We start from the raw sequence: 25,241 nt of genomic DNA, 5'->3' as shown, positions 1-25,241 counted from the left end.
GAAGAAAACCTTCAACATGAACTTCTGGCCTCCATGAGCACCCACACACGAGAACCCACACACACGAGAACACACACACACACCGCTGTAAGGAAGGACAGAGCTGAGAACAAGATCCTTAGGACAGTAACAAGTGAGAATTTCCCCAGATGAACGACAGGTGCACATGGCAGGTCCAGAAGCCCCAGGGAACACAAAGTGGATAAAAGGGGGAATAGACAAAAATATAGCACAGCTGTACCTAGGCGTAGAATTTTAAACTACAGAAAACCGGAGAGGAAGAAAACGCCGTGCCAGAAGCCAGGCAACAGAGAGCCATATTTGCAGGGAAGCAAAGCTAAGAACCGCACTCAGGTCCTCTCAGAGTCACACGGAGAACAAGGCAGAGCGGCCAAGGAACAGAGAGGAAGAGACCAGCAGCTGAGAATTCTTTACCTTGCAAATCTAGCTTTGAAAAGTGGATAAGGGGGCAGTAAGAGGGCTAGTGGGTAGGAGCACTTGCTGAGCAAGCCTGACAACCTGATTTCAATCCCCAGAATCCACAACATAAGGAGAAAACCAAGTTCATAAAATGGTCTTCTGACTTCCAAAGCACAATGTGGTGCACATGCATGCCTGTGTTTGCACACGTGATAATGATGATGATGATGATGATGATGATGTGGAGGAAAAATAAAGGCTTCTCAAAAAAAAAAATCACAAACTTGAATTTATTTGTTCCCCACAGGCCCATCTTGCAAAACTGTTACAGTTTTGTTTTTGTTTTGTTTTGTTTTGTTTTGTTTTTTTAGGAAAAAAATGATAAAAGTGAGGAGCTCAGGCGTACATTTCAAAAAAGAAGAGGGCCAATGAGATAGCTCAGAAAGTAAAGGCCAACCCTGGAAACCTGAGTTCGATCCCTGGAACCTACTAACTCCCGAAAGTTATTCTTTAATATAGCTCACACACACACACACACACACACACACACACACACACACACACTCACACACACACACACTTAAATAAAAACAAACTGAAGAAGAAGAAGAAGAAGAAGAAGAAGAAGGAGGAGGAGGAGGAGGAGGAGGAGGAGGAGGAGGAGAAGAAGAAGACGACGACGATGACGACCAGGTGCAGTGGCACACGCCTTTAGTCCCAGCACCCAGAAGGCAGAAGCAGGCAGATCTCTATGAAATGGGAGGCCAGCCTGGTCTACAGAGTGAGTTCTAGGACAGCCAGGACTATATAGAGAGACCCTGTCTCAAAAAAAAAAAAAAGAAGAAGAAGAAGAAGAAGAAGAAGAAGAAGAAGAAGAAGAAGAAGAAGAAGAAGAAGAAGAAGAAGATACAAGAAGTCACACTGGCCTGTGACTCAATGTGAGGGTCACAGAAACAGGGCAAATTGAAGGGTCTCTGAATGCACAACCGATAAAAAGTAATTCAAACTCCAATGTGTGCTTAACCCTGACAGTTTCTGGCAGCACTCACCTTGTACCTCACAGTTTCCTGCAACTCGGTCCTGACCACACAAGTGCCATCACACCATGAGGCACCAACCAACACTGCCTGTAACATCCTGGCTCCAATTCCAGGATATTACATTATGAATCATGGGGTTTTTACTGTACTGAAGATTTCTCTATCCTTATATAAATGTAGTGGTTAAATTAACAGAAAACAAAAACTTTGACTCCTGCTGGGAGGTGGTGGCGCACGCCTTTGATCCCAGCACTTGGGAGGCAGAGAGGTGGATCTCTGTGAGTTTGAGGCCAGCCTGGTCTACAGAGTGAGTTCTAGGACAGACTCAAAAGCTACAGAGAATCTCTGTCTCAAAAAAAAAAAATACCTTTGACTCCTTTCCTGCTGTCATTCTTTGGCATGTCAGTATCAAACTGGCACATTGTGGAATTGTATTAGAATGTCTGACTTAAAGGTTAGCCAATGCCAGAATTGCTAATTTGAGTTTCATAAAAACCGTTAAATGAGACACTAGGGAGATAGTCTGTTGGCAAAGTGCTTGCCTCAGCAAACATAAGAACCTGAGTTCAATCCACAGGACCTACATTTTAAAGAGCCAAGTATGATAGTGTAAGTTTGTAATCCCATTGTAGGAAGGCAGAGGCAGGCAGACCCCCAGGGCTTGCTGGCCAGGCAAGTTCTAGGACAGTAAAACAACTTGGAGAGAGAGAGAGAGAGAGAGAGAGAGAGAGAGAGAGAGAGAGAGAGAGAAGAGGAGAGAGAAGAGGAGAGGAGAGGAGAGGAGAGGAGAGGAGAGGAGAGGAGAGAAGAGAAGAGAAGAGAAGAGAAGAGAAGAGAAGAGAAGAGAAGAGAAGAGAAGAGAGGAGAGGAGAAGAGAAGGTGGATTGGATGGCACCTGGGGAATGGGGAATCACACCTGCAGTTGTCCTCTGGCTTCCACACACAGGTGCACATGCATGCAAATGACCACACACACACACACACACACCACAAATGGGTTCTGGATTGGGTTTAGGGTAGAATTTCTAGTAACTTCTGAAGTGATCCCAAACATACTTCTGTAGTTTTGTACTTTCATGTTTATGCAAAGCAGAGCTCTCCGCACTGACAATTATAAAATCAGAGTATCCATCACCTGAAAAATGATGAAGATGTTCATGTCCTTCAGTATCAAATAATCTGCCAAGACTTAATGCTTCGTGCAAAAACACACAAGTGCACCTACCTATCTCATTAGCACACAGATTTGTGTTCGTCTTTAATAATGCTATGTACATAAATCATATGTGTATCACAGAACTGTTGGAATATATTTCCTTATGACTTAGTGCCAGTAAGCACTTGATTTATAGATGTATTTTATATATCTAGATACCTGGAATTACATAAAAATAACTTGGGGAAAAGGGACTGCAAGTGGAAAAAGCTGAAGAATCCCTCTTAAAAAGCACTCAGTGTGGAGCAGATAACAGCACTTACTGAGCAAGCATGAAGACCTGAGTTCAAATCCCCAACCCCCATGGGAAACCTTCCAAGGTGGTTGCAAACCTGTCGCCCCAGCACTGGGGTAGGGGTGGAGAGACAGAGATGGTTGGGGCTTGTGGGCTGCTGGCTTAAAACTCCAGGTTTGATGTGGAACCCATCTCAGCGGATAAAGGGAAAGTAGCAGAGCAGGGCACCCGACTTCTTCCTCTGCCCTCTCCACACACGTCCACACACACGAATAAATATTTAAAAGCAAATGAAAACACCAAAGTACCTAGCATGCCTTCGGAGTCCTACAGGATCAATGGGAAGTGGACTTGAATTAGCTTCAATGTAGCAAATTCCATGGCAACCCTCAGAAAGCTAGAGAAGGGAAAGCAGTGTGCTCAGAAAGCAGGAGACAACTGTACAAATGCTCGACTAAGGGGCAGGTTTGGTGGCATGGGCCTGTAATCCCACACCTGACAACACAGAGGCAGGAGACTCGGGAACTCAAGAGGAGCTATGGAGTGAGGCCAGGCAGCCGAGGCCAGGCCACAAGCTCAGAGGTCACGTCGCAAACAAACAAGCAAGATTACCTCACAATAACCAAAGAAAGCAGAAACCCTATCTTAACAGATGGTCAGGGAAAGTAAGTTATTAGGAACCCAGAAGGGCCAGCTCTCCAAGCCTTACAGTGTAAGCAACTGATAATAAGGTATCAAACTGCGTGAGACAAAACTGACAGGCTTGCAGTGTGAGACCAATGACGCCACATCACAGTTAGGGCCGCCAACTCTGCCTTCAGAAACGGACAGACCCAGGAAGAGGAGCACAGTTACAAGCCCAGCACTTGGAAAGTGGAGGCAGGAGGACGGTTATAAGTTCAAGGCCAGCCTAGACTGTGGAGTGAGATCCTATCTCTTTAAAAATGAAAAAGAAAAAGGCTGAAGGAATGAAAAGGAAATCTGTCCAGCAGGAAGAAAAATCAACAAGGACACTAGTAAGCCCAACAAGACTCATAAATGGCAGCTAGAGACAGGAATAGACCTGTGGTTGAAGGGCCTAGGGACAGAGATCAGGCTGCTACAGGCACAGGGCTCCTTTACTAGTGATGAAAATGTTCACAACTGACTGAGGTGATGGCCGCCGTGTGCTGGAAACACACCAAAAACTACTGTACTAACACTTTAAACAAATGAGTTGAATGATATCTGAATGAAGCTTTCACCAAAAGATTACCAAGCATTTAAAGTATATCAGACAAAATAAAAATAACCTGGACACCAAGCCACTGGACACAAGCCATGGAAACGAAGTCAGGTAAAGGAAGATAATTAAAATTTCAATTAAAATAATTTGAAGCACCTGAGGGTGAGAACCATTGGGCACAGCATAGAATTTTCCTCAGTGGCAACAGGATACACAAAGCAGAAATCTACACACACTGTATGTATAGAGTCCCCACATAGCTAAAGAGCCAGGTCTCTGCTCTTCACATCAAGTTTCCCAGTGGGTGGGTGCCAATGACAGCCCTGGGTCACTGGCCTCTGGGCTCCTACAGTTTCTCAACAGCAACTCACCCAAGAAAACACTCAAAAGGAAAAGTTAGTTGGGCAGTGGTGGCACACACCTGTAATTCCAGCACTCGGGATGCAGAGGCAGGTGGATCTCTGTGAGTTCAAGGCCAGCCTGGTCTACAGAGATAGTCCAGGATAGGCTCCAAAGCTACAGAGAAACCCTGTCCCAAAAAACAAAACAAAACAAAACAAAACAAAAAGGAAAAGTATGGGCAACTCTTAGAGGCTCTAGACTCTAGGAACTAGCTGCCCTCCTCTGCCCAGGGCTTGGGACTGCCTAGGAGACCACAGGGGTACCCCAACCACTTGTGAAGGTGACCAGTGGGGCTGGCAAATGCTTCAGACATCCTGAGACACAGCTACCTGTCTTCAGCAGTGAGCTTTGCTCTGCAGACTGAATCCCTTGAAGGAGTGGATCGTCCAGCTGGGCTGTGTTACATCATGCCCTGGGACAACACCTGGTATCTGGTAGGGGCTCAGAAAGCATCTGTGACATTGACAGATGACATGCTTCCTCTTCCTGCATTTCCTGCTTCAGATCCAACCCTCCATGGCTGTCTGTCCTTGCCTGAGAGCTGACCCTGTCAGGGCCAGCTTCCTTCCTAGACTGTAGGCAGTGGGCTTATACTGGCAGGGAGTTAGGAGAATGCTTCCTGGTCGTACACTGGAGATGGTGCCTGCTCTCCCTCCCAGGCCTACAAGGACAGGAAGAGCTATAAAACAGGGTAGATGGCAGCACTCATAGTCTGATAATAGAGGCTTGAGAGGTGGCCCAGAGCCTCACCCACCTCTACCTGACAGAGAAGGAAACAGGATCCTGGGAAAAGCAAAGCACATCCGGAGTCCTGATGCATATCTCCCTCTCCCTGCATGCCCAATTCTGTGGGTCTCCTAGTCTCATCTGCATTGAAAAGTTTGCAGCAAAGCTTAGTCAGAACCGTAGAGAGGACAAAGAGTCCAGATAGAAAGGCATTTTAATATGAAACAGATGAAAGAGACGGATGGAAAGTAATCAAAACCTCATTAGGGCAAATAAGCAACCTGCCTACAGTGTCACCAAAACTGATGGCATGGAGCATAGCGTGGGCGAAGCTGGGTCTCAAACGGCTGCCTTCAGGGAGATGAAGGCACATGAAACCCTGACAATCCCACTCAGGGCACTAGCCTAACACCCACACTCGGGCGGGCCTCAAGGCTGTGGTCACCAGGAGTTTTCAAACATCCCAATGCCGGGCCACCAGATGGGACAAGAAGGCAGGCAGCTCCCAGATGCGTCCACCCACTGGGACCAGGTGGGTCAGTGCAGCCCCCGTCAGCTCAGGCCACCCCTACCCAGGGAGGAAACTCCATCCGAGGAAGGCCACCCACATCAGGGGCCGGCAATGAAATCAGTGGATTGTGCCTCTGTTTGCCTGCCAATGGGCTGGTTAATTACTCAGGATCTTTCTATCAGTCTTGATTAGAGTTATTAGTCATTCTTGTCAGTGCTTCTCTCCCAGAGCCTACTACGTGCTCTGCACAAATGGTAGGTGCTAGGACACAGCAGCAAAGAGACCCAGTCCCTGCCTTGGGGGAGGCTCCCTTCTCCTGGGACACCCCAACTTAAGGGTGAATAGCTGTGATGACAAAAAGCCAGGCTGAGGGTCCACAAGACCAAGGGCCCTGCTGTCACCTCATGTTTGGGCACATGCCATTGAGGACCTAGCACATGGCGCCAGAAGGGGGTCAAGAAGCCAATTCAGGGAGTCAAAATGTCCCTTTAAACACTTAAGAAAGGGAGGAAGAATGTAGAACAACCATGAAATATTGATGACCCGTGTCAAAGCAGCACCAGGGTGTGCTGAGCAAAAGTGAGCTAGCCTGTCAGAGCTGATATTATCGGAGAACCCCGGAGCGGGCGGAAGTTGGAGGTTCAGAGCAACAGTGGGGGGCTGCAGCAGAAGCACAGCAAGTCTCAAGGCATCACAGCTGTCTTTGTCAAGGGTAGAGCAGGAGGCGACGCAAAAGCACTCAGCCCCCTGCCTGCCCAGCGTCTACCCCACACACAGGGAGGAACTGGGCCAGAGTCCAGCCTCCCCAGCTCTGAGAGACACACTCGTCCTAGATTCTCCGAGGTTGCTCCAGTTCCCAGGCCAGGCCTGCCTTCTTTGAGCAGTGACTCGCTGAGGCTAGAGTTCCGTCACCCATCCTTGCGAAAAGATTAATTCCTAAGCACGGGCTACGGCTTCTGAGCTGGGGCTGCCTTAACAAATGTGATACAAGACAGGAGAGAGTTGCTTTGATGGCTTATCCCAACTTTTGCCTCCAAACACAATGAACTTGAAGGTGACTGTCATTGGACATGGTGCTGGTGGGTCTATGTCTCGGGGTTCTGTCAGCTCTATGGCTCCCACACTACACAGGGCTTAGAGCCAGGGTATCACCAGACTAGAAACCAGGAGACTATTATTCCTGTTGTTATTATTACTGTTACTCCACCAGAACCCAGGAGCTGGAGAGGCCAGCCTTGGCCAAGAACCACAGAGCCTGGTTCACACAGCACCTTACCCTGCACAGGATATCCTGGGAATTCCCTGTAACCATCATTCTAAACTACCAACTGCCTTCGCACCCGTTGTCAGAGAGGCCTCTCCCTCTACATAGATCCCAGAGCTGGTTGGGCCACATGCTCCTGGGTGCTGCTCTGCTTCAGGCTCACTAAAAGATATGGTGCTGAGGTGCAGAGGTGATTGGGAACCATCTGAGAGGCATCTGGGGATGAAGAAGCCATGCATGCCGAAGGAGACCAGAAGCTGCCACAGGCATGGAGAGAGGTCACAGCTGGTACAGACCCACGGAGTTAAAGGCCTGGGGTGCTCACAAGAGAGAAGCCAGGGACCACTGAGCTCAGAGGTCCTTCGAGACAGGCTTCTCAAAGGTTTTCACTCCCATCTTCTTCTGCATCCTCTGGAAACTGTTGACATGCAGAACCCTCCCCACCACAGGGGATAATGGAGGCAAAATCTATATCCTAGTGAGGACTGGAGCTCTCCTCCACAGGGCAAATATGAGAACCCTGCTCTGCAGACATCCTCGCTGTTTCCCTCAGCCACAATGATGGGGGGGCTGTGCATCACAGCAGGTTTGCCTACTTTGCCTTGGATCGCCCAGGTAAGTGAGTAAGAAAGGAAGGATTGGAACCTAGGTCTCTTGCAGCTCAAGCCCCTGGCCTTGGAGAGAGGGGCACCCACAGCACCATGAAAGCCAGACAAAGGACACCCTTAGCATCAGACAACAGCCCTCCCAAAGAAGGTGCTGGAAGGAAGTAGTCACAAAATGTGGCCCCAGCAGCGTCCGGCCAGCCTAGTATAGCTGAGTACATCATGCAGAGGCTGGATGTGAAGTCCGGCACTTTTTCGTGATGAGACCGACTCCAGTCACCATGCCATGGCAGAGAGATCAGCCAAGAAAGGGAGAAAGAGAGCCAAGCAGCCCATTTTCCATAATGAACTGGGCTGGGCTGGACAGAGTCAGAATCCCAACGTTTGACATTTTGCTGAGTTTTAAAGATTCAGAAAAATTTACTGGCTGGCATGTAGCTTAAAAGTTATACTTCAACTATTCATTGGAGCCTTGCCTGAAGTCCTTGGGTGAGGCTGTTGGCCTGAAGTGGTCCCACAGTGATAAGCTTGAGACCCTTGGTCCTGATGGCAGAAGCCTGCTCCTTGCCTGCAAAATGCTGGCTTACTTTGACTCAGAGTCCGAGTTATTCCACTTGAGCTTAAGGGTCTAAATCCCTGGTGTAGAAGAGTTCCTGGAACAAAGATGCCATTATGGTGGACTACATGACAAAGTAAACCTTAATAGTCCACTGTGAGAAAACAAGACAAATGACCCAAACACCACTGGCTGGAGAACCATCCAGAAAAAAAAAAAAGTTCCCAGAGCAAATGGTATCTGTGAAAATGCATGGAAAGAGGTTAGGTACAGCAGGCCCCACTTTGTCAGCAGCTCATGAGCCAGGTCCCGAGATACTCAGGGATGGCCAGACTGTGCGTATCTGGGGCTTTGCAGGCTGTGCGGTCTCAGCTCTGCCACCATAGTATGAAAGCAGCCACAGACGGGAAATAAATTAATGCAGATGACTGCATTCCAATAAAACTTTATTTACAAAAATAAATAAGTAGACAGACAGATAGATAGATAGATAGATAGATAAAGGTGAATGGAAAAGTCCTTTTTCTGATTCCTTCTACGTGGAAAACTACCAGGTGCCTATCTGACACTATGCTGGGCACAGGAAATGAGACGAGAGCAAGTAAGGAAGACACACTAAGCCAAAAGTGTCACCAAAACTTGCTCTCATGCAAAACCCTTACTTATAAGCTCCATAAAAAAACAGGAGTCGAGAGTATGGGGGGAGGGGGGAGACCAAACTGGTTCTATATTTAAAAAGAGACCAGAGGTGCTGGGAACAGTGGAGGGAAAACAACCAAACGTCACCACATCTCTCTGCCTGGTGGCTCTCTGGAGACTCCCCCTGAACTTCCTGTCATAAGACTGCACACTGCTATCCCATAAGCACTCCTCTCTTGGTGGTGACACAGGAAAGCTCAGACTGACTGAGACCCAAGGTCTGTGTTCCTCCTTCTACCCTCTATGCCCACCGCAGCCCTGACGGGATGGTCAGGAAAGGCCACACTGTTGGACGTGGAGCAGAGATAGGCAGATGTCTGTGAGTTTGAGGACAGCCTGGTCTACACAGAAAGTTCCAAGGCAGCCAAGACTACATAGTGAGACCTTCTCTCAAAACAAAAACAAAGGAGGCCGCGCTGCTCACTGCAGACTTCAGCACCAGGGACAGAGCCTATGCAGGCCCCATTCAGAGGGACCAGCAGCCAGTGTCAAAGCAGGAAAGTGTGTTGTCCCCTGAGCCCAGCTGATGCAAACAGAGCCACTGTGCCCCTCTCTCTGTGACCCTGTGTGGGAGGACTGTTGGCGAAGAGGAAGTAAAAACAAACACTGTACAGATTCCTTCACCCACGTTATTAGCTTGGGAGATAGTCGCAAACGTACCGATAGCAGCAACAGCAACATCTGCTTCTAATTGCTTCTCCCCAGAACTTGTCAGCTGGCGTCTGCCCCAGGAGAAAAGCTGGTATTTGCAACAAACTCTTAAATCAGATGGCATCCATAGTGAGTAATTTCCTACATGTTTGGTCTTTGAGGATAAAAACACAGAATGTACCTTTACAGGAGAGCTGGGCCATACAGTGGTCCCACACCAAGGATCTGCTTATAAGGTTTCTTTTTTGGTTTTTCAACACATGGTTTCTCTGTGTAACAGTCCTGGCTGTCCTGGAACTCACTCTGTAGACCAGGCTGGCCTTGAACTCAGATATCCATCTGCCTCTGCATCCCAAGTGCTGAGATTAAAGGTGTGCACCACCACGGCCCAGCTATACTTTTTTTTATTTACACACCATGCTCAAATGTTGCCTTCTATTTATTATATATTTGTGTCCTAAAAAAAAGAAGAAAAAGTGTTCTGTTTTCAAAAATTCTACTGTGCCCACTATTTTATGAGTAATATTCCTCATATTTTTGCAAAAAGCTTCTTTTGCGAAAGAAAAGTGTTTTCAAAGTGTATGGATCTATGCTGTCATTTAGGAAGTATCTGAAGGAAGAGACCCACCAAGTACTCTGAAGCAAGGATCTCTGTTGGTAGGTTCTTCTCAGAAGCCCACAGACCTTCTACAGCCTGCAGGGTACCGCTTTCCTGGAAAGCTAGTCTGGTGCACAGTGGATATGGATATAGAATCTGGGCTTTGGAGGCTTTGATGCATTGTCCCACATCAGCTCCACAAACAATGTCTCCAGGGTGGGTGCATCCCGGGGTAACATGGATGCCTTCGGGTAGGACCTCCTCCTACTGCAGACCCTACACCACCGGTCCACTTCATGATGAAATGGAAGAGGACACTGCCTGCTGCCCTGTACCTCTTCCTTCCCTAGGAGCTTCCACACAAGGGGAACGGGGCCCAGGAATGGCACAGGCTTGTGTCTCTACCTTCCTAGGACAAACTGAGAACAACCTGGAGTCACCAAGCCCCTCAGTCACAGTCCTGACAGGCCTTACACACACCTCTGCCTCTCTACCTCCTCCAGAGTTATTGCTACCAGCACAGAGCCCTTCCTCAGCCCAGACCACCAACCTCCATGGATCCACAGCACTAGTTCCGACTGGACAACTCTCCTCTGGCCCAGGCCAAGACACAGCACTGAAGGTCTCTTCCAAGCCCATCCTGCTGCCCAGCGCCCTCACCAGCCAAGCCCATGTATCTCTCATGTAGCTCACACTCCCACCTCCCATGTGTGCACAGTCCACAGTCATGACTCTCTAAGTGCCTGCCTGTGCCAGGCACTCCAGCGAAGAACAGAATGTTTGCCCCACAAAAGCTCACATTTGAGTGGAGAGAGACAGGTAGATACGAGAACATGAAAAATCCACGCTGAGCCAGGCGATGGCAAAAACTATGGAGAGAAATAAAGTAGCAGAGGGGACAAGTGAACTCAAGGAGGGTGGTGGGCAGGGGAAGTGACATTTGAGCCTTGTTCCCTCTGGGCACACACACTACTTAGAGAACAGGAGGAGCATCAGTACACACGTCTACAGGCAGCAAGTGTGCAGCACATTCTGGGAAAGGCAGAGTGTGGCGGGGATGGGCTGATAATCAGGGGCTTTGGGGAGATCATTTAAGCCTTGTGGGTCATGGGCTTTCACTGCAATTAAGACGGGAACCTGGAGATGCTGCCGGCGGACAGAGCCATCTGACTTAGATCACTCTGCGGCTGTGGAGAACAAATGGAAGGGCCAGCAGCAAGAGTAAGCAAACAGGAAGCCCAAGCTCTCCTAGCTCGAGACGAGGACAGCTCAGGCCAGCCACACCACGCAGCAGCAGATGCGGGCAGAAAGACTGACACGCGAAGGGAGGAACACAGTTTGCTGGCGATGACGATGGGGGCTCCACGGAAAGAGCCAAGGCGGGGCTGCTGCTGGGGTCATCATGTGCTAAGAGACAGGGTCAACTGGAGCAGCAGGCTGCAGAAGGGCAGGAGTGGAAGACCCCCAGCTTTTAAGCCCCCTGAAGTCAACAACTCCTCCAGGAAGCCCCCACTCAAGACAAGCTGACAAGTATTATGCTCCATGTACATGTACATGTGTACACTGCAGAATGTTCTCTGCACTGGAGTTGTCTATCTCCTGGAGAACTCCAGGCTGACTCACTTTACACACACAGTACTTAAAAATCTTCAGGGTGATATGCTGCATAAACTTGTACCTGTGATGTTTTAGTATCTAAATTGTTCTCTAAAACCTCTGAAAATTATGCTCACCTCTCATTAAATATGAAGTCAAAACTAACCTGCCTCAAATATACAGGTGCTGCTCTGTCCTTTCTTATTTGAATTCTGGAAGAAATTCTCCCATAGAAAGGCTGGCCTAGCAGGCACTAAGTAGATGGATGGTTTAGTCTGTAAAGTGCTTGACTCAAAAGCGCTGAGTCCCTTAATTCAATCTCCAGAGCCCATGTGAAAGGTCAGGTGCGGTGGTGTGAGACTGCACTCTCACCACTGGAGAGACATGACAGGTACAGCCCTGGAGCACTCTGGCTAGCCAGCCTATCCAGTCAGCAAGGCCCAGGCCCAGGGAGATTCTGTGACAGCTCCTGAAACATCCAAGGTTCATCTCCGTCCTACACACACACACACACACACACACACACACACACACACACACACACACTCCCCACACATGAAAGGCCAACCTTGGAAAAAGGGTGTCACCTTGCCAGTCCTCATGTCCCAAGCTTTGATTTCAGAGCTGAAGCCGCCACATAAAAAGACGTTGTGATCTTTTGGATGAAATTTCAACGTGGTGATTCTGAAGTCACTCCGACCACTAAATACTTGGGTTCCTGTAACACAGACAGACAAGAAAGAGTGAGAAAATACTCAGATCACAAGTATTTCAAAGTGGAGATGTTCACACAGCTCTCCAGGGCCCTATGTGGCCCAGTGTAGACTTTCTGGAAACAGAGAAGGGTGGCAGTTCATTTCCACTCCCTGTCAAATCCCTCCCCAGAGACCCCGACTAACCCAGGCAGCTGATCCCAGGACTCCACCTTTCCCTGCTCTGCAAGAGTTGTATGTCATCTCATTTCAACCATATGCCAACTAACCACAGCACAGCTGAACACAGGCTTGGAGACGTTCAGGGAACTTATCAGGCTGCATAGACAATACAGGAGATTGTTGATCCAGAAATCTAAAATCTAAAAGCAAAGTTGGTTGGGATTTATCTCATGATCCATCTTCCAATCCTTATAAAAATGAAGATGGGTTTGTTACAGTGTGCAGCAGGTGTGGGTGACCTGACATGCTGGGCCACAAATGACAGTGACCTGCACAGCAGCCCAGCCACAGAATGGATATCAGGTGTGGCTCACTGGGGTCTCACAAGCTCTACAGGACTAGAGACAGCCCTGGTCATTCTTCATATCATCATAAACGGTTGTTGAGTCCCTCTGTGCACTGTGGTAAGTATCTGGCACATACAGATCCATGCGGTGTGGAAACAGCTGTCGCTATGGTTTCCTAGAGGTGAGCAATATAGACTTCAGAAGTGCCCATCATTCAGGGACAGTTCAAGCCAGCACTCCCCCCACTGCCCAGTGTGACTTGTGCACCCCACAGCACTGATGGGATTCTTATCTGTCACACTTAATTTGTCCAAATCTGCACCAAGAACTCAGACCAGCTTTGAGAGGCACCACACAGGGAAGCACCTTGGCTTGGCTCCTGATCCATCACTAGGGGTCAGGTCCAGACACCAGAGACAGCACCTTCCAATAGCACAGAGGAGACTTCCCTCAGGGACAGCACACACCTTCCTCCGCCAAGTGGGGAAATCTTGACCACCTTTGGCTACCAGGTCTCCTCCACTGAACCAGGCAGCAAAGTGGAACACAGAAGCTGACAGCCAAGGAGCTGGGAAGGTGGCTGTCTGTAAAATCCATGCCAGAGAAGCATGAGGAGCTGAGTTTGATCCAAAAACCCACATTAAAAAAAACAACAACTGGGCTTTCTGGTGCATGCGTGCAACACCAACACCAACTGGGCGGGGGGGGGGGGGGGGTAGACACGCAGATCCCTAAGGCTTGCTAGTTGGACAGACTCCCCTCATCAGTAAGCCCTGGATCCCAGTGAGAAGATGGAAGGCTCCCAGGGAACGGTACCTGAAGTTGACCACCGGCTTCCACATACATATACACAAGCGAGCTCCTGCGTGCACACAGCTGGTGGAAAGGACAGTGTTGAGATGTCAAGCCCTAGAAGGCTGTGTTTGTTCACTCTGGGCAGAAAGCACTCCCCGATGGCTTCTTCTGTCTGCTGACCCAATACACTAAGTAAGAACTCGGCCAGCTCCAGTTCGTCCGGTAAGGAAATGAAACTCATCAATCACAGCTTATGAGAGTCACAGAGGGACAGCACAGATCCAATGGCCAGCGTCACTGTCTCCAAGCTTGTCTGCCTATACCCCATTCAGGACAGACCTAAACAGACATCACTGTCTTGTGGTGATTTGTTTATGAGTGACAAAATACACCTCTGTGCCAATATAGCATAGACATGATTTCTAAATACTTTTAAAAATTGTTTATTTGTGTATCTTTGTTAAGAGTATATGCCATGGGTGTGCAGGTTCCAGCATAGGCCAGAAGAGGTTCCCTGGAGCTGGAGTTACAGGGAGCTGCCTGACATGGGTGCCGGTCCTCTGAAAGAACAGCAAGTGCTCGTAACCACTGGGCCATCACTCCACTGCTATTATCAACACTTTTTAAATACCAAAAATAGGACCTCTTACAGAGTGAGGCAAAAATAAACTAGCCAATTTTAAATATATCTTAATATGCCATATATTAAGAGCATCAAGCAAACTTTTTTTTTTTTAACATTTTATGTATTAATTTGGGGTGAACATGCATGTACAGAATGCAGAGGTCAGTGGACAACCTGAAGGGGTTGGGTCTCTCCTTTGGCTATGTGAATCCGGGGGATTAAACTTAGTTCTCCAGGCTTGGCAACAGATGCCTTTACCTACTGAGCCGTCCTGCCAGCCCAAGGGCATCACAACTTCCTAAAATCACAAAACTGCATGGGCTATAGAGTTATAGCTATGGTACTTTTAGTGGTAGCAGTAGAATCAAGAATGCTTTCTCTTGTCTAAATGCAGATGGTGTCCTGTGACACAGGGCTTGAAAGCCAACCAACTGAAGTTTCTGTTTACCCAGGGAACTCATTGAGGCTGATAGAGACTCCTTGCAGGAATGGGCCAGGATGCAGGTCCACTGGCCACACAGCAGACATTCTCCACTCCCAGCCTCCAGTGACATAGAGCCCATTTTGTCTGGAAAATAACAGCCCTGCAACTAACCAGAAGGTGTTATTGTTATTTTCTCAACAACCTGGTTCAAAGTCAAATGAAAAGTTCATTTAATGGGTTTAAAATAGATCAGAAAACTGATGAGTCCCACAGTCAGGGCACAGACAGACACTAGCTGTTTCAGTTTTGCTAGGTTCTTTTCATTTGATGCCAGGAACTAAACTCAGGACCTTGAGCATGCTAGACAAGCATGCTACCACTGAGCTACACTTCCCACCTGCCTAAGTAAAGTCTTCAATAGATGACACTTAAGTCATTTTTGGCAACATCAAAAAACAAATAAATAGATCCATTTTCAGGGCATGGCTCTATAGTAAAATGTGTGCTTAATATGTCCAATAGGTCCTTGGTTCAAATGCTAGCACAGGCAAAAAAAAAAAAAAAAAAAAAAAAAAAAGAAAGTGGGGGGGGGGAGTCTGTTTTAAAACATTCTTTCCAAAGTGAAAAATAATAATTATTAAATTTAAATTTTAAGAGAGTAGGGAGATGACTGGGTACATAAAGTGCTTGCCATAGAAGCATGAGGATTTGCGTTGGAATCTCCAACACCCACAGAAAAAGCTCGGCATGGTGGCACATTCATGTAATCCTGGTGCTGGGTGGATGGAAATGTAGGGTTCCCTGGACCCGGAGCTTACTGGCCAGACAACCCAGCCAAATAAGTGAGCCCCAGGTTCAGCGAGAGACCCTGCCTCAGAAAAATAAGGTAAAGAGTGAATGAGAAAGACCTCATTGTCAACCTCTGGACCTAACACACACACACACACACACACACACACACACACACACACACACACACAGGCACCAGAGTCTTGCTGTGTAGCTCACAAAGGCCCCTATTGAACTGCTAGCACTCTTGACTCAGTCTCCTTTGCACAGACAGGCCCATCCCCGGGGAAACCTTGTTTTGCTTTTATTTTTGTTTTGTTGGGTTTTGAGACAAAGTCTCATTCTGTAGCTCAGGCTGGGAGAGAGCTTACTATGTAGCCCAGGCTGACCTCTCCAGGTTATCCTTATGCTTCAGCCTCTCAAGTGCTAGAACTACAGGCATGAGCCACCACACCCAGCTGGTACATACTTCCCAGAGCTCTGCACCTGCCCCTGCACCTGCCCTTTGCTTCAAAGAATGACTAAATTATTTTTTTCCTTCTACTCCCTCTTCTGGAGTCAAGGAGTGGCAGTCACTTGTCACCGTAGAGAAGTCTGGAAATACCTAGCTTTTTTTTTTTTTTTTTTTTTTTTTTTAAATAAAGGAACACCTGTGCTTCTGTATGGTTAACAAGGCTCAAGGCCCTCAGCTATGCAGGAAGGTAGATAACACTCCCCATCTGCCCTCCAGTAGCCCAAGTATTAAACAGGAGTAAAAATGGACCAAGCTAGGAAGAGCCACTGACAGAAAGCAGAGGCTGGAGAGGAGAGCTTACCAACCTTTGTCATTCACTGCCCCTTTTCATCCAAGACACTTCATGCAACCTCAGGAACATGGGCATATACAGTAGGTGCAAAGACCAAATATTTGCTGATAATAATCATAAAAAAACTTAAAAACAATTCTTTGGTATACAATTTTACTATTTACTAACAATGAAAGCAAATTTGCATACTAATGAGATGGATTGCTTGGTTATTTCTACACGAAGAATTAAATCTTGAGTATGTAAGGCAAGTCCTGTACCTCCAGGACTCGGGAAGAAGAGGCAGGAGGACAGCCTGAACTACACAGTGAGCTTCAGACCAGCCTAGGCTACAGAATGAGACCTTCTCTCAAGATATAAACAACAAAAAGAAAAAAAAATTGTATTTGATACAACAGGATATATCATACTTTCAAAGTTTTTCAAAATTGCTGGATGTTCAGAGATGTTGAGAACACCACTTTGCATAAATCCATTTTTTAAAAAATGGCAGAAGTATGTCTAGAGCCATTCCAGAAGCTGCAGGAAAATCTGTCCCAAGCCAAACTTCATTCAACATTTTTTAATGAAGCTGACTTTAAGAGCAATTTTAAAGTCAACATTCTAACACAACGCAATCCAAGGATGCACTAACTTGACACCCACATGTTGAGGAGTATAAAATATTAAAAGTCCTTATTTCCCAGAATGGAACTGTTACATTTCTGCAAGAGCAGAAAACTTTGTAAATACAGGACTAGCATCACACTTCACCACACAGGAGTCTGGAGTCTGAGGCATTGCTCAGGTCTCATGGACATTATATTGCCCGATGGCATTCCCAGTACAGAATGCCCATGGCGTGTGCTCAGTCCAAGGCTGCAGTGAAGTCATGAGAGGCAACATAGGTGAGTACTGCTAGAAACATTAGATCCATTATGCATTTGGGCTGGAATTAATTGTTGATCACTGCACATTCAGAAACCTTTAACAGCTGCTGAGTTTTTCACAAGCCTACACTCAGTTACACAAGCCTGTGGAGCTGTGATCACAGTTTTCGAAGCTGGGTTCTACAGAGTGGAAGATAGCCTTTTAAAACCACAGCGCTGTTCCTGTGTTGTGCTATGTTGCTGCTCAGGGAACTCAGCAGGCTGTGGGTGCCCCATGAGAACTTCACACCCTCAAACCACCCTCATAAACAGTCACCGTACAGAAAGCTAATCTAACTGGGAATATGCTTTTTCTCCAGTTTACTTTTTTTTTTTTTTTTGAGTGTATGCTTAACTTACATTTTGAGAAAGTCTCTCACTGAGCCTGGAGCTCTTCAGTCTGGCTAGACTGGTAGCCAGTGAGCCCCAGGCATGTGTCTCTGCCTCCCGGGGCTGGGATTACAGACAGGAGCCACCTCAATTGGCTTTTAGGTGAGTGCTGAGGACCCCAACTCAGGTCCTCATGCCTGAGAGGCAGGTGCTCTACCCACTGAGCAATCTCTCCAGACCCTCTTCCATACCCCGTAGCTGTAGTTAGCGATCAGACACCAGTTGATACATAGGTAGCACATGTCTGAACAAATAGAACAAGGAGAGGGTCTCTTCCCCTCTACACCCCCAGATCTGGAATTTACTGCCTATCCTTAGACCCACAGCAAAGGAAAACTCTCCCTGGGGTTTGGGGGTGGGGGCAGGTGCTTTCCTGGGTCCTTAGAGCACAGCATGCGGCCAACCATGTTTTCATTTGGAAATGGCAGCAAGTCACCAGGTGCTTGTTAAAAGGTGGTTGACATGACCATGCTGACTACAGGGAAGAAAGGGTAGGAAGGTTGAGCTGCTAAAAGGTGATGATTGAAATTTTCCTGCTAAAAAGGAAAAAAAAAAAATTCTGAATGTTATTTCCCTCAATTCCCAAAGACGCTGAAAATCTGTCTTTGAAAGGACTAAAATTTTCCACTTAGAAAGAGGCTGTCATATCTATTTCCTCTTCTAAGAGCTGGGGCTTTACTATTTCTCTTTGTTAAAGGGGTCCAAAGCTAAAAGATTTTTAATAAGCTAACAGGTACTTAATGGAAAACGCTAGGGAAAAATCCTGCTAAGACTTCAGTTCGGAAATCAGCATCACAGCCATCATCATGGCCAGACGTTTGAGGCATGGAGGTGATAATGTAGAGCTTTCCTGCCTGGCCCACAATCAGGACAAATCTCTCTCACCTACCAGGCCCATAGACGCTCAGACCCAACCAAGTAAACACACAGAAACTTACATTGCTTACAAACTGTATGGCTGTGGCAGGCTTCTTGTTATCTACTTCTTTTATCTTAAATTAACCCATTTCTATTAATCTATACTTTGCCACATGGCTTGTGGCTTACCGGTGTTTTTACATGTTGCTTCTCATGGCGGCGGTTGGCAGTGTCTCACTCCAGCCTTCTGCTTCCCACAATTCTTTTCTCTCTTGTCCCGCCTATCCTTCCTGCCTGGCCACTGGCCAAACAGCATTTTATTTATACAGAGCGATATCCACAGCACTTCCCCTTTTCTTTTTTTTAAAAAAGGAAGGTTTTAACTTTTACATAGTAAATTTACATGTAACAAAACAATTATCAAACAAGAATTATAGTTACAATATCTAGTCTATTTGTTTTGGCAAAATTAACCAAAATATTCCATCTATGCTATATTTGTGAGTCTGAGGTTTTTATATCTAACTTATCTTTTATCATAACTGAGGAAATTATAACTATCCAGTCTTCAACCACATCAAAGACCTCAGAAGGATATAATATTACCTGAGAACTGGGAGAAGGATGCAAGCAACTTTCGGGAGTCTTGTAGGGTAGACAGAGACAGCTGGCAGCCTGGACAGTCACCTAATGTTCCTTTGTAAAGTTGGGGCATTTGTCTTCAGCCCACAGGCATAGAGTCTCTCAGTCACTTTTCTCAGTGTCCTGTAGAGTGTCTGGTGGTTTCCTCTGCAAAGCAGGAACCTGAAGGACCATTCTGTCAAGCAAGTTCAGGGGTTACCTTTCTATGGGTCCTGCATGTCCAGTTGATCAAGCAGTCCAGGCAAGAACAGTTTCTTGCCCAAATGGCTATTTTTGTCAAGAAGATAAACTCCATATGAAGTGTCTTTAATGCCCATCCTCCTCTCTGAAGTAAAACGGTGCTGCCAGGAGCAGACATGTCTCACTGTCCAGAAAGTCTAAATTTTAGAAGTATTTTAAATGCCATATTCTGTAGGTCTTTGAAGTATTTGAAGATTACCTATCTATCTGAAATATCTCTGTGTATACCTAGAAGACTTAACTAGCATGGCTACGAGTATGATTATCATAGATGACCAATTATTAGTCTATTTTTAATTATCCATTACAATTTTAAATGAGCAGTACAAACATAATACCTTAAACAAGAGTAGAAATATACTCACAGTATAACAAAATTAACTTTAAGTTTGTATCAATAGACTAAAATCTATACCAACGTAAAACATTTTAAACAAGTTGTTGCTCTTTAGAAGTAAATTCCTTAATCTACCCTTTCATCCTATTATATCTATATCATATCCCCTTTTTATCTTTAGAAAGAGATCGCATTTATAACCAACCTGCTTTAAATAAAAATACTGGTTTTTCTCTGTCCCACACCAGAGGGCTCTTCTGATTTGGGACACAAGAATCTCTTAACCTTTTCTTTTAGCAATATGTCTGGATTTAGAGAAGGAGTGAGCCAATTCCATCTCCTAAGCCAGCTTGATAATTTTGGGAATTTGGGGGTAGTTTTTCTTACTACTTCCTGCTGGAGGGGGGGTGCTGTATCTTATGGGGACACAAAGAATATTTTAGGATTATGGAGTAGTCCGTGAGGGTGAACCTCTGAGCCAGTTGCCTTGAAACCATTCTGGATGTTGGATCATCTGGGCCATGGTGTCATCGGAGACCTTTCAGGAGGTCTTGGCTGATCAAACCTGATGTATCTTAATCTGGAACAAACCCACAGCCTCTGGCTTTCTGTGGAAACAAAAGCAGAGACTCTTTTCCAAAGCAACATATCCTTATATCCAAATTTTGAAGTCAAGGTACCTTTAAAATTTACATATTTGTTTAACTCAACAGCTTTTACAATCAAATCTTTATTTGTAGTTAAAAATCCCAAAGACAACACAAACCAGATTCTCTATGTAATATCCATCTTTGTAAGATTGAAACACTGCTGTGGCTGCTGGCTCTGCCCACGTCAGCTTCCAAACATGGCGGTGGTACAGTTTACTGCCAGCTCTGGGTCTGGAGCCATGTGTACCATCAACTATCAGAAGCAGTTCTATCAAAGTAGTGCATAGCCCAGAAACCTTTTTTTTTTTTTAAACTAGCAAAGGCTAAATCCACCACACAGCAGAGTAAAGTGCTGCTTGTAGATTCCTCATTCCCGCCGCACTGCAGGTCAGACGCACACGCCAGGAACCCGCCATAGCAGCTCAAACCGGAAGGCTGCCTCTAACTTGAGAGAGACAACTAGGAAGCTGTTTTTAGCTCCGTTTTAGAATCTTTTTTCTTGGGTTTTAGGTGGGTTGGGCGCCATTTATAATTAGAGTTTTCCTGCATGGGCCAGTCAGGACAAATCTCTCTCACTGACCAGTCCCACAGTCGCTCAAACCCAACCAAGTAAACACACAGAAATTTATATTGCTTACAAACTGTATGGCCGTGGCAGGCTTCTTGTTATCTACTTCTTCTATCTTAAATTAACCCATTTCTATTAATCTATACTTTGCCACATGGCTTGTGGTTTACCAGTGTCTTTACATGTTGCTTGTCATGGCGGCTACTGGTGGTGTCTCTCCTCCAGCCTTCTACCTCCCAGAATTCTCTTCTCTCTTGTCCTGCCTATACTTCCTGCCTGGCCACTGGCCAAACAGCATTTTTATTTATACAGAGTGATATCCACAGCAATAATGCTGAAAGCCAGAGAGACCCAAGTCCCAGACCAGCTCTGTCACTTGTGATGGGACCTTGGGTGGTCCCTCCACTGCTGAGTCTCATGCAGTCAGGAAGACTGAATGCTAAGTGCCATACACAGCACTCTGTGGAGTAAGCAACCAAAGTGAACCATTATTGTTTGAAAAATTAAACCCCAACTTATTGAATTCATCTGTGGTTAAATTAAAAGCTAAAGCCAAGGGATGCTGGGTTCTAACAGCGGGAACCTTAAGAGACTAATGACTATTGAAGCTTTTGCATGAGGCCTGGATAACACAGCAGCCTGGGATGGCTTCTGCCTTTGCTGAAGAGAAAGGCAGAGGATGCTGGGAGACATTCATCAGGGAGCAGGTTTGGCCAGGAGCACTAGTCACTCTTGAGGTAAAGGCCTTTCTCCTGGATTCTGTGGCCACTCTCTCCTGTCTCCCAGATGGTGGCCTGTCAGTCACTTCTCCCCCTGGGCAGGGGCTAGCTATAACAGACCTTTTACCTTGGGACTATCTTGCTTGTCGGCTTGTTATAGGAAATTCTGTTTATTCACTGCAGGCTTATAGGAAATTGAGCTTTGAAATATGTAATCCATTGGCACTTGGCTATATTGATCTGGTTATAATGAGCTCAACCAGTATAAAAACTGTTTGGATCTTCTTGGAGTTAAGAAAAATTACTTCTTTTCCTTTTTGGATCAATAATGATACAAATAGAAAATATGTTTCTGGGCTGGTGGGGTGTGGCTTGGTGCAGAGTACTTGCTCGTGAGTATGAGGCTCCAAATTCAATCCCCAGCCCTGGAATAAATCATCCTTAAAGCAAAGCCATGCTTCAAGGATTCTGCAGAAACCCGAATGCTCCCTTAACACCACCATTCCCACCCAGGAGCACTGAGGCGATGCTGGGGTGACCCTGGACAGGCAACTCCTTCAAGCTGTGCCTCTTCCTTTCTTAGGTAGAGCCATCAAGCTTCCCTGAGGTAGCCACCCATGTAACCGGGGTAACATCATCTGTCAGCCTAATGTCTGTACCAGGGGACACTATGGTCAGGCAGGCTCCAGGACTCTCCATTTTCATTCAGCATGTCTGGTTCCCAGACCGTTCCTGCCACATCAATGGCATTTCAGGTTAAATGAAACCCAAGCGCTGGTCCCTAGGAAAGAGAGGGGACATCTGTGCCCCAGCAGGAGCTCACCTTAACTAAGTTACTATGAGGTCACAGTGGGAAAGGAAACTATATGTACAATAAGCCTGTCCTTTCAGGCCTATCTGGACCTTGCCCTTATCACATACCACAATCCTGGGTAATGGCAGGAATTAACCTGCATATCAGAGCTGAGGAGAGGGAGTCTGGTATGGGAAAGGACATCTGGCCCTATTGGCCAGCCATGCAGACAGTGACTGGACTTGTGTGACCCCAAAGTCGCTCTGTCTGCATCCCACCTCCAGACCTGCCAGTTACTCATGACCTTTCCTTCTCCATAGCTCTTTGTTCCTAGCCACAGACTCACGACCAAGTAGGAAAAATGTTGACAAGGGAAAGCTTATGTTGTTGGCGCGTGGTAATTGAGCCTGTGTTCCCAGGCAGCAGGCATATGACTCATTTCGCTAAAATCAATATCGTTACACTCATCCTCTGGGAAGTATTCAGCCAGCTGTAAATTTAACCATCCTGACTCAAAGTTAACGAGAAAAGAAGCTTGCTAACTTTCAAATCAACCTCTGTGTATCAGGAGCGGGGCCCATGTTGGCAAGTGGGCAGAGGTCTGGCAGGATGCCGGCTGAGGGCCAGGTGGACCTCATCTGCATGCCCACCAGCATGGCTCTGGACTCAGCAGCAGTGCAGCTCAGAGCCTGACATCCTTCCGGTAAAACTGTGCTCAGAACTGCCCGTCAGAGGTAGCTGTGAGAACAGACACAGCAGAAGCAGAAGCAGGCTCCAGAGCAGACAGTAGGGCCACATGTACGGTGGCTGTGGAGACTGGAGGCTGCTGTCATGCTCTTCCTTCCAAGCCCAGACACTTTCAATTATCTGGACAAGACTGAATGTCTTAAAATTAAGGGGTGGGGAGCTGGCTTGCAAACCAGCTGTGTTTAGCTATAAGCAGCTTTGTTGAAACACAGAACCAACCATGCTGAAACCAAACATGCCCCAGCTGCGTTCAGCTCCAGGGTCAGTCCACAAAGGTAGCCTAACCTAAGAAGGGCCAGTTGCTCACTGATGACTATTGCCTACACACAGGAGAAACATGACTCCTGGGAGCCCAAGTCAATTAATAAAATCATGCCGGAGCCTGGGTGCTGCCTTCTTCATAAGGAGGGCTGGCATGAGCTTCCCAGCTAAGGATGCGACGGGTTTAGGGAGATGGAGAAACCGTCCCTGGAGGGGAACCAATGAAAGGCTGCTTAGAGAGCTTGTAGGAGAGGGGGTCACAGAGAACAGACATATGCAGAAGGGGATAGAGGAGGGTCTTCTGACATGCCTAACAAAGGTGGTGGGTGGGCAGCTGTTCACTGGGCAAGACAGTTCCTGAAGGACAGTGGCCAGGGATGCTCATCAGCTCAGACCCTGCTAAACCTAACTGCAATATCACTGGGCCTCAAGTGGTAAACAGACAAGGATGCCAGTCTGAAAGCAGGCCTTACCCACTGAGGCCTGGGACACAGTCGGCACACACTGTTTGCTGCCTGCTCTCCAGGGGCACTAAGGCTCTCCTGGAATGTGCTGGAACACTTGAGTGTGCCACAGAGCTTGAAAACCTACAGAGACCCTGGCTGCACTACAGCACTTACTTCAAGCACTAGTGGAGGCCGGTGCCACTTCAGAGGCTTAGCCTGACATGGAGCCTTCTTCCACGGCCTCTCCTCCAAAGCCTCGTGGGCCGACAGTGCTCTTCGCCACGGCCTTCATTTGGACACTATTCACTCTTCCTGTGCCAAGTGCTCTGAAGCTGTCAAGGCTAACAGTGCTCCTCCTGGAGCATAGCTGTCCACAGCTCAGGAAGCATCCTTCAGCCCATCACTTAATCAGAGGGGTTACGCAAGATCACCCAGGCACTCCATCCTCCCAAGGCTTATTTTCTGCAGATGTTGAGCCACTGCCTGGAGACAGCTAAGCACCCTGCTAAGATAGTTTGTCCAGGGCAGGGAGAGGCGAGGGGAGTGTGTACCAGTTCATGCATTGGCATGACACCTTTACCAGCCCCATAAGCCCAAGCTATATCCAGCTGTCACCACTGGTTGGGTGACCTCATGAAAGTCACCAAACACTCAAAGCCTCAGTTTCTGCATCAAAGAAATGGGGATATAGATGGGGTTCTCATAGACCAGTGAAGGACTAAGCATGATGCCCAAGCAAAGGGCCTACTCCATTTATCTACATCAGCTCAATATAGGCCTAGTAGCACATAGGACACCAGGGCGACAGCAAGAGCTTGGACAGCAGAGCGCTTTCTTTCTCTGTGGCATCAGCCCTAGTCATGATGGGGCTGAAGACAATTCTTAGAAAAGGTAGGGTGCAGTCCAGCTGGCCAATCCCTCCCACCCACCATGACCCCAACAAAAGACACAGTGGTATTGAGAGAAGAGGAGGTATAGTCAGGACAGTGAGCACCCCAGAGAGAAGGGCAGATGGCCCTGGCCATAACAGCCTAGAGTTCTGCAGAGGGCTGCAATGTGGAGTCTACACACTTATCCCAGACCCCAGTAGAGGGCACATGTAATTCCCCTGCCAGGAGAAGCTGCCACCCACCACAAAAGGGATGTGCAACTCTAAGGGGCTGCAATATGCAAGAGGGGCCCTCAGAGCTGAGCAAGCTGGGGTGGGGGGGCTCTAAGGAGACAACCAGCTAATTGGTTTGCAGGACAGGTCATGCACAAAGCCAGCGACACTCAGG

At 47.1% G+C, this 25,241-nt stretch overlaps 1 protein-coding gene across 2 annotated transcripts in view; it reads right to left on the bottom strand.

The window, feature by feature from the left end:
* Wdr25 (WD repeat domain 25) overlaps nucleotides 1-25,241 on the bottom strand; it is a 136,467-nt gene that overhangs the window by 26,418 nt on the left and 84,808 nt on the right. For both annotated transcript variants that reach the window (XM_036205343.1, XM_036205344.1), the window contains one exon: nucleotides 12,332-12,462. In XM_036205343.1, coding sequence (XP_036061236.1) covers nucleotides 12,332-12,462 — 131 coding nt within the window. The remainder of the gene's footprint in view (nucleotides 1-12,331; nucleotides 12,463-25,241) is intronic.

The sequence above is a fragment of the Onychomys torridus genome, chromosome 14 (genome assembly GCF_903995425.1).
Source record: "Onychomys torridus chromosome 14, mOncTor1.1, whole genome shotgun sequence".
NCBI lineage: Eukaryota > Metazoa > Chordata > Mammalia > Rodentia > Cricetidae > Onychomys > Onychomys torridus.
Note: the sequence above shows the minus strand (reverse complement) of the source record. Positions and strands in the feature narration are given on the sequence as shown.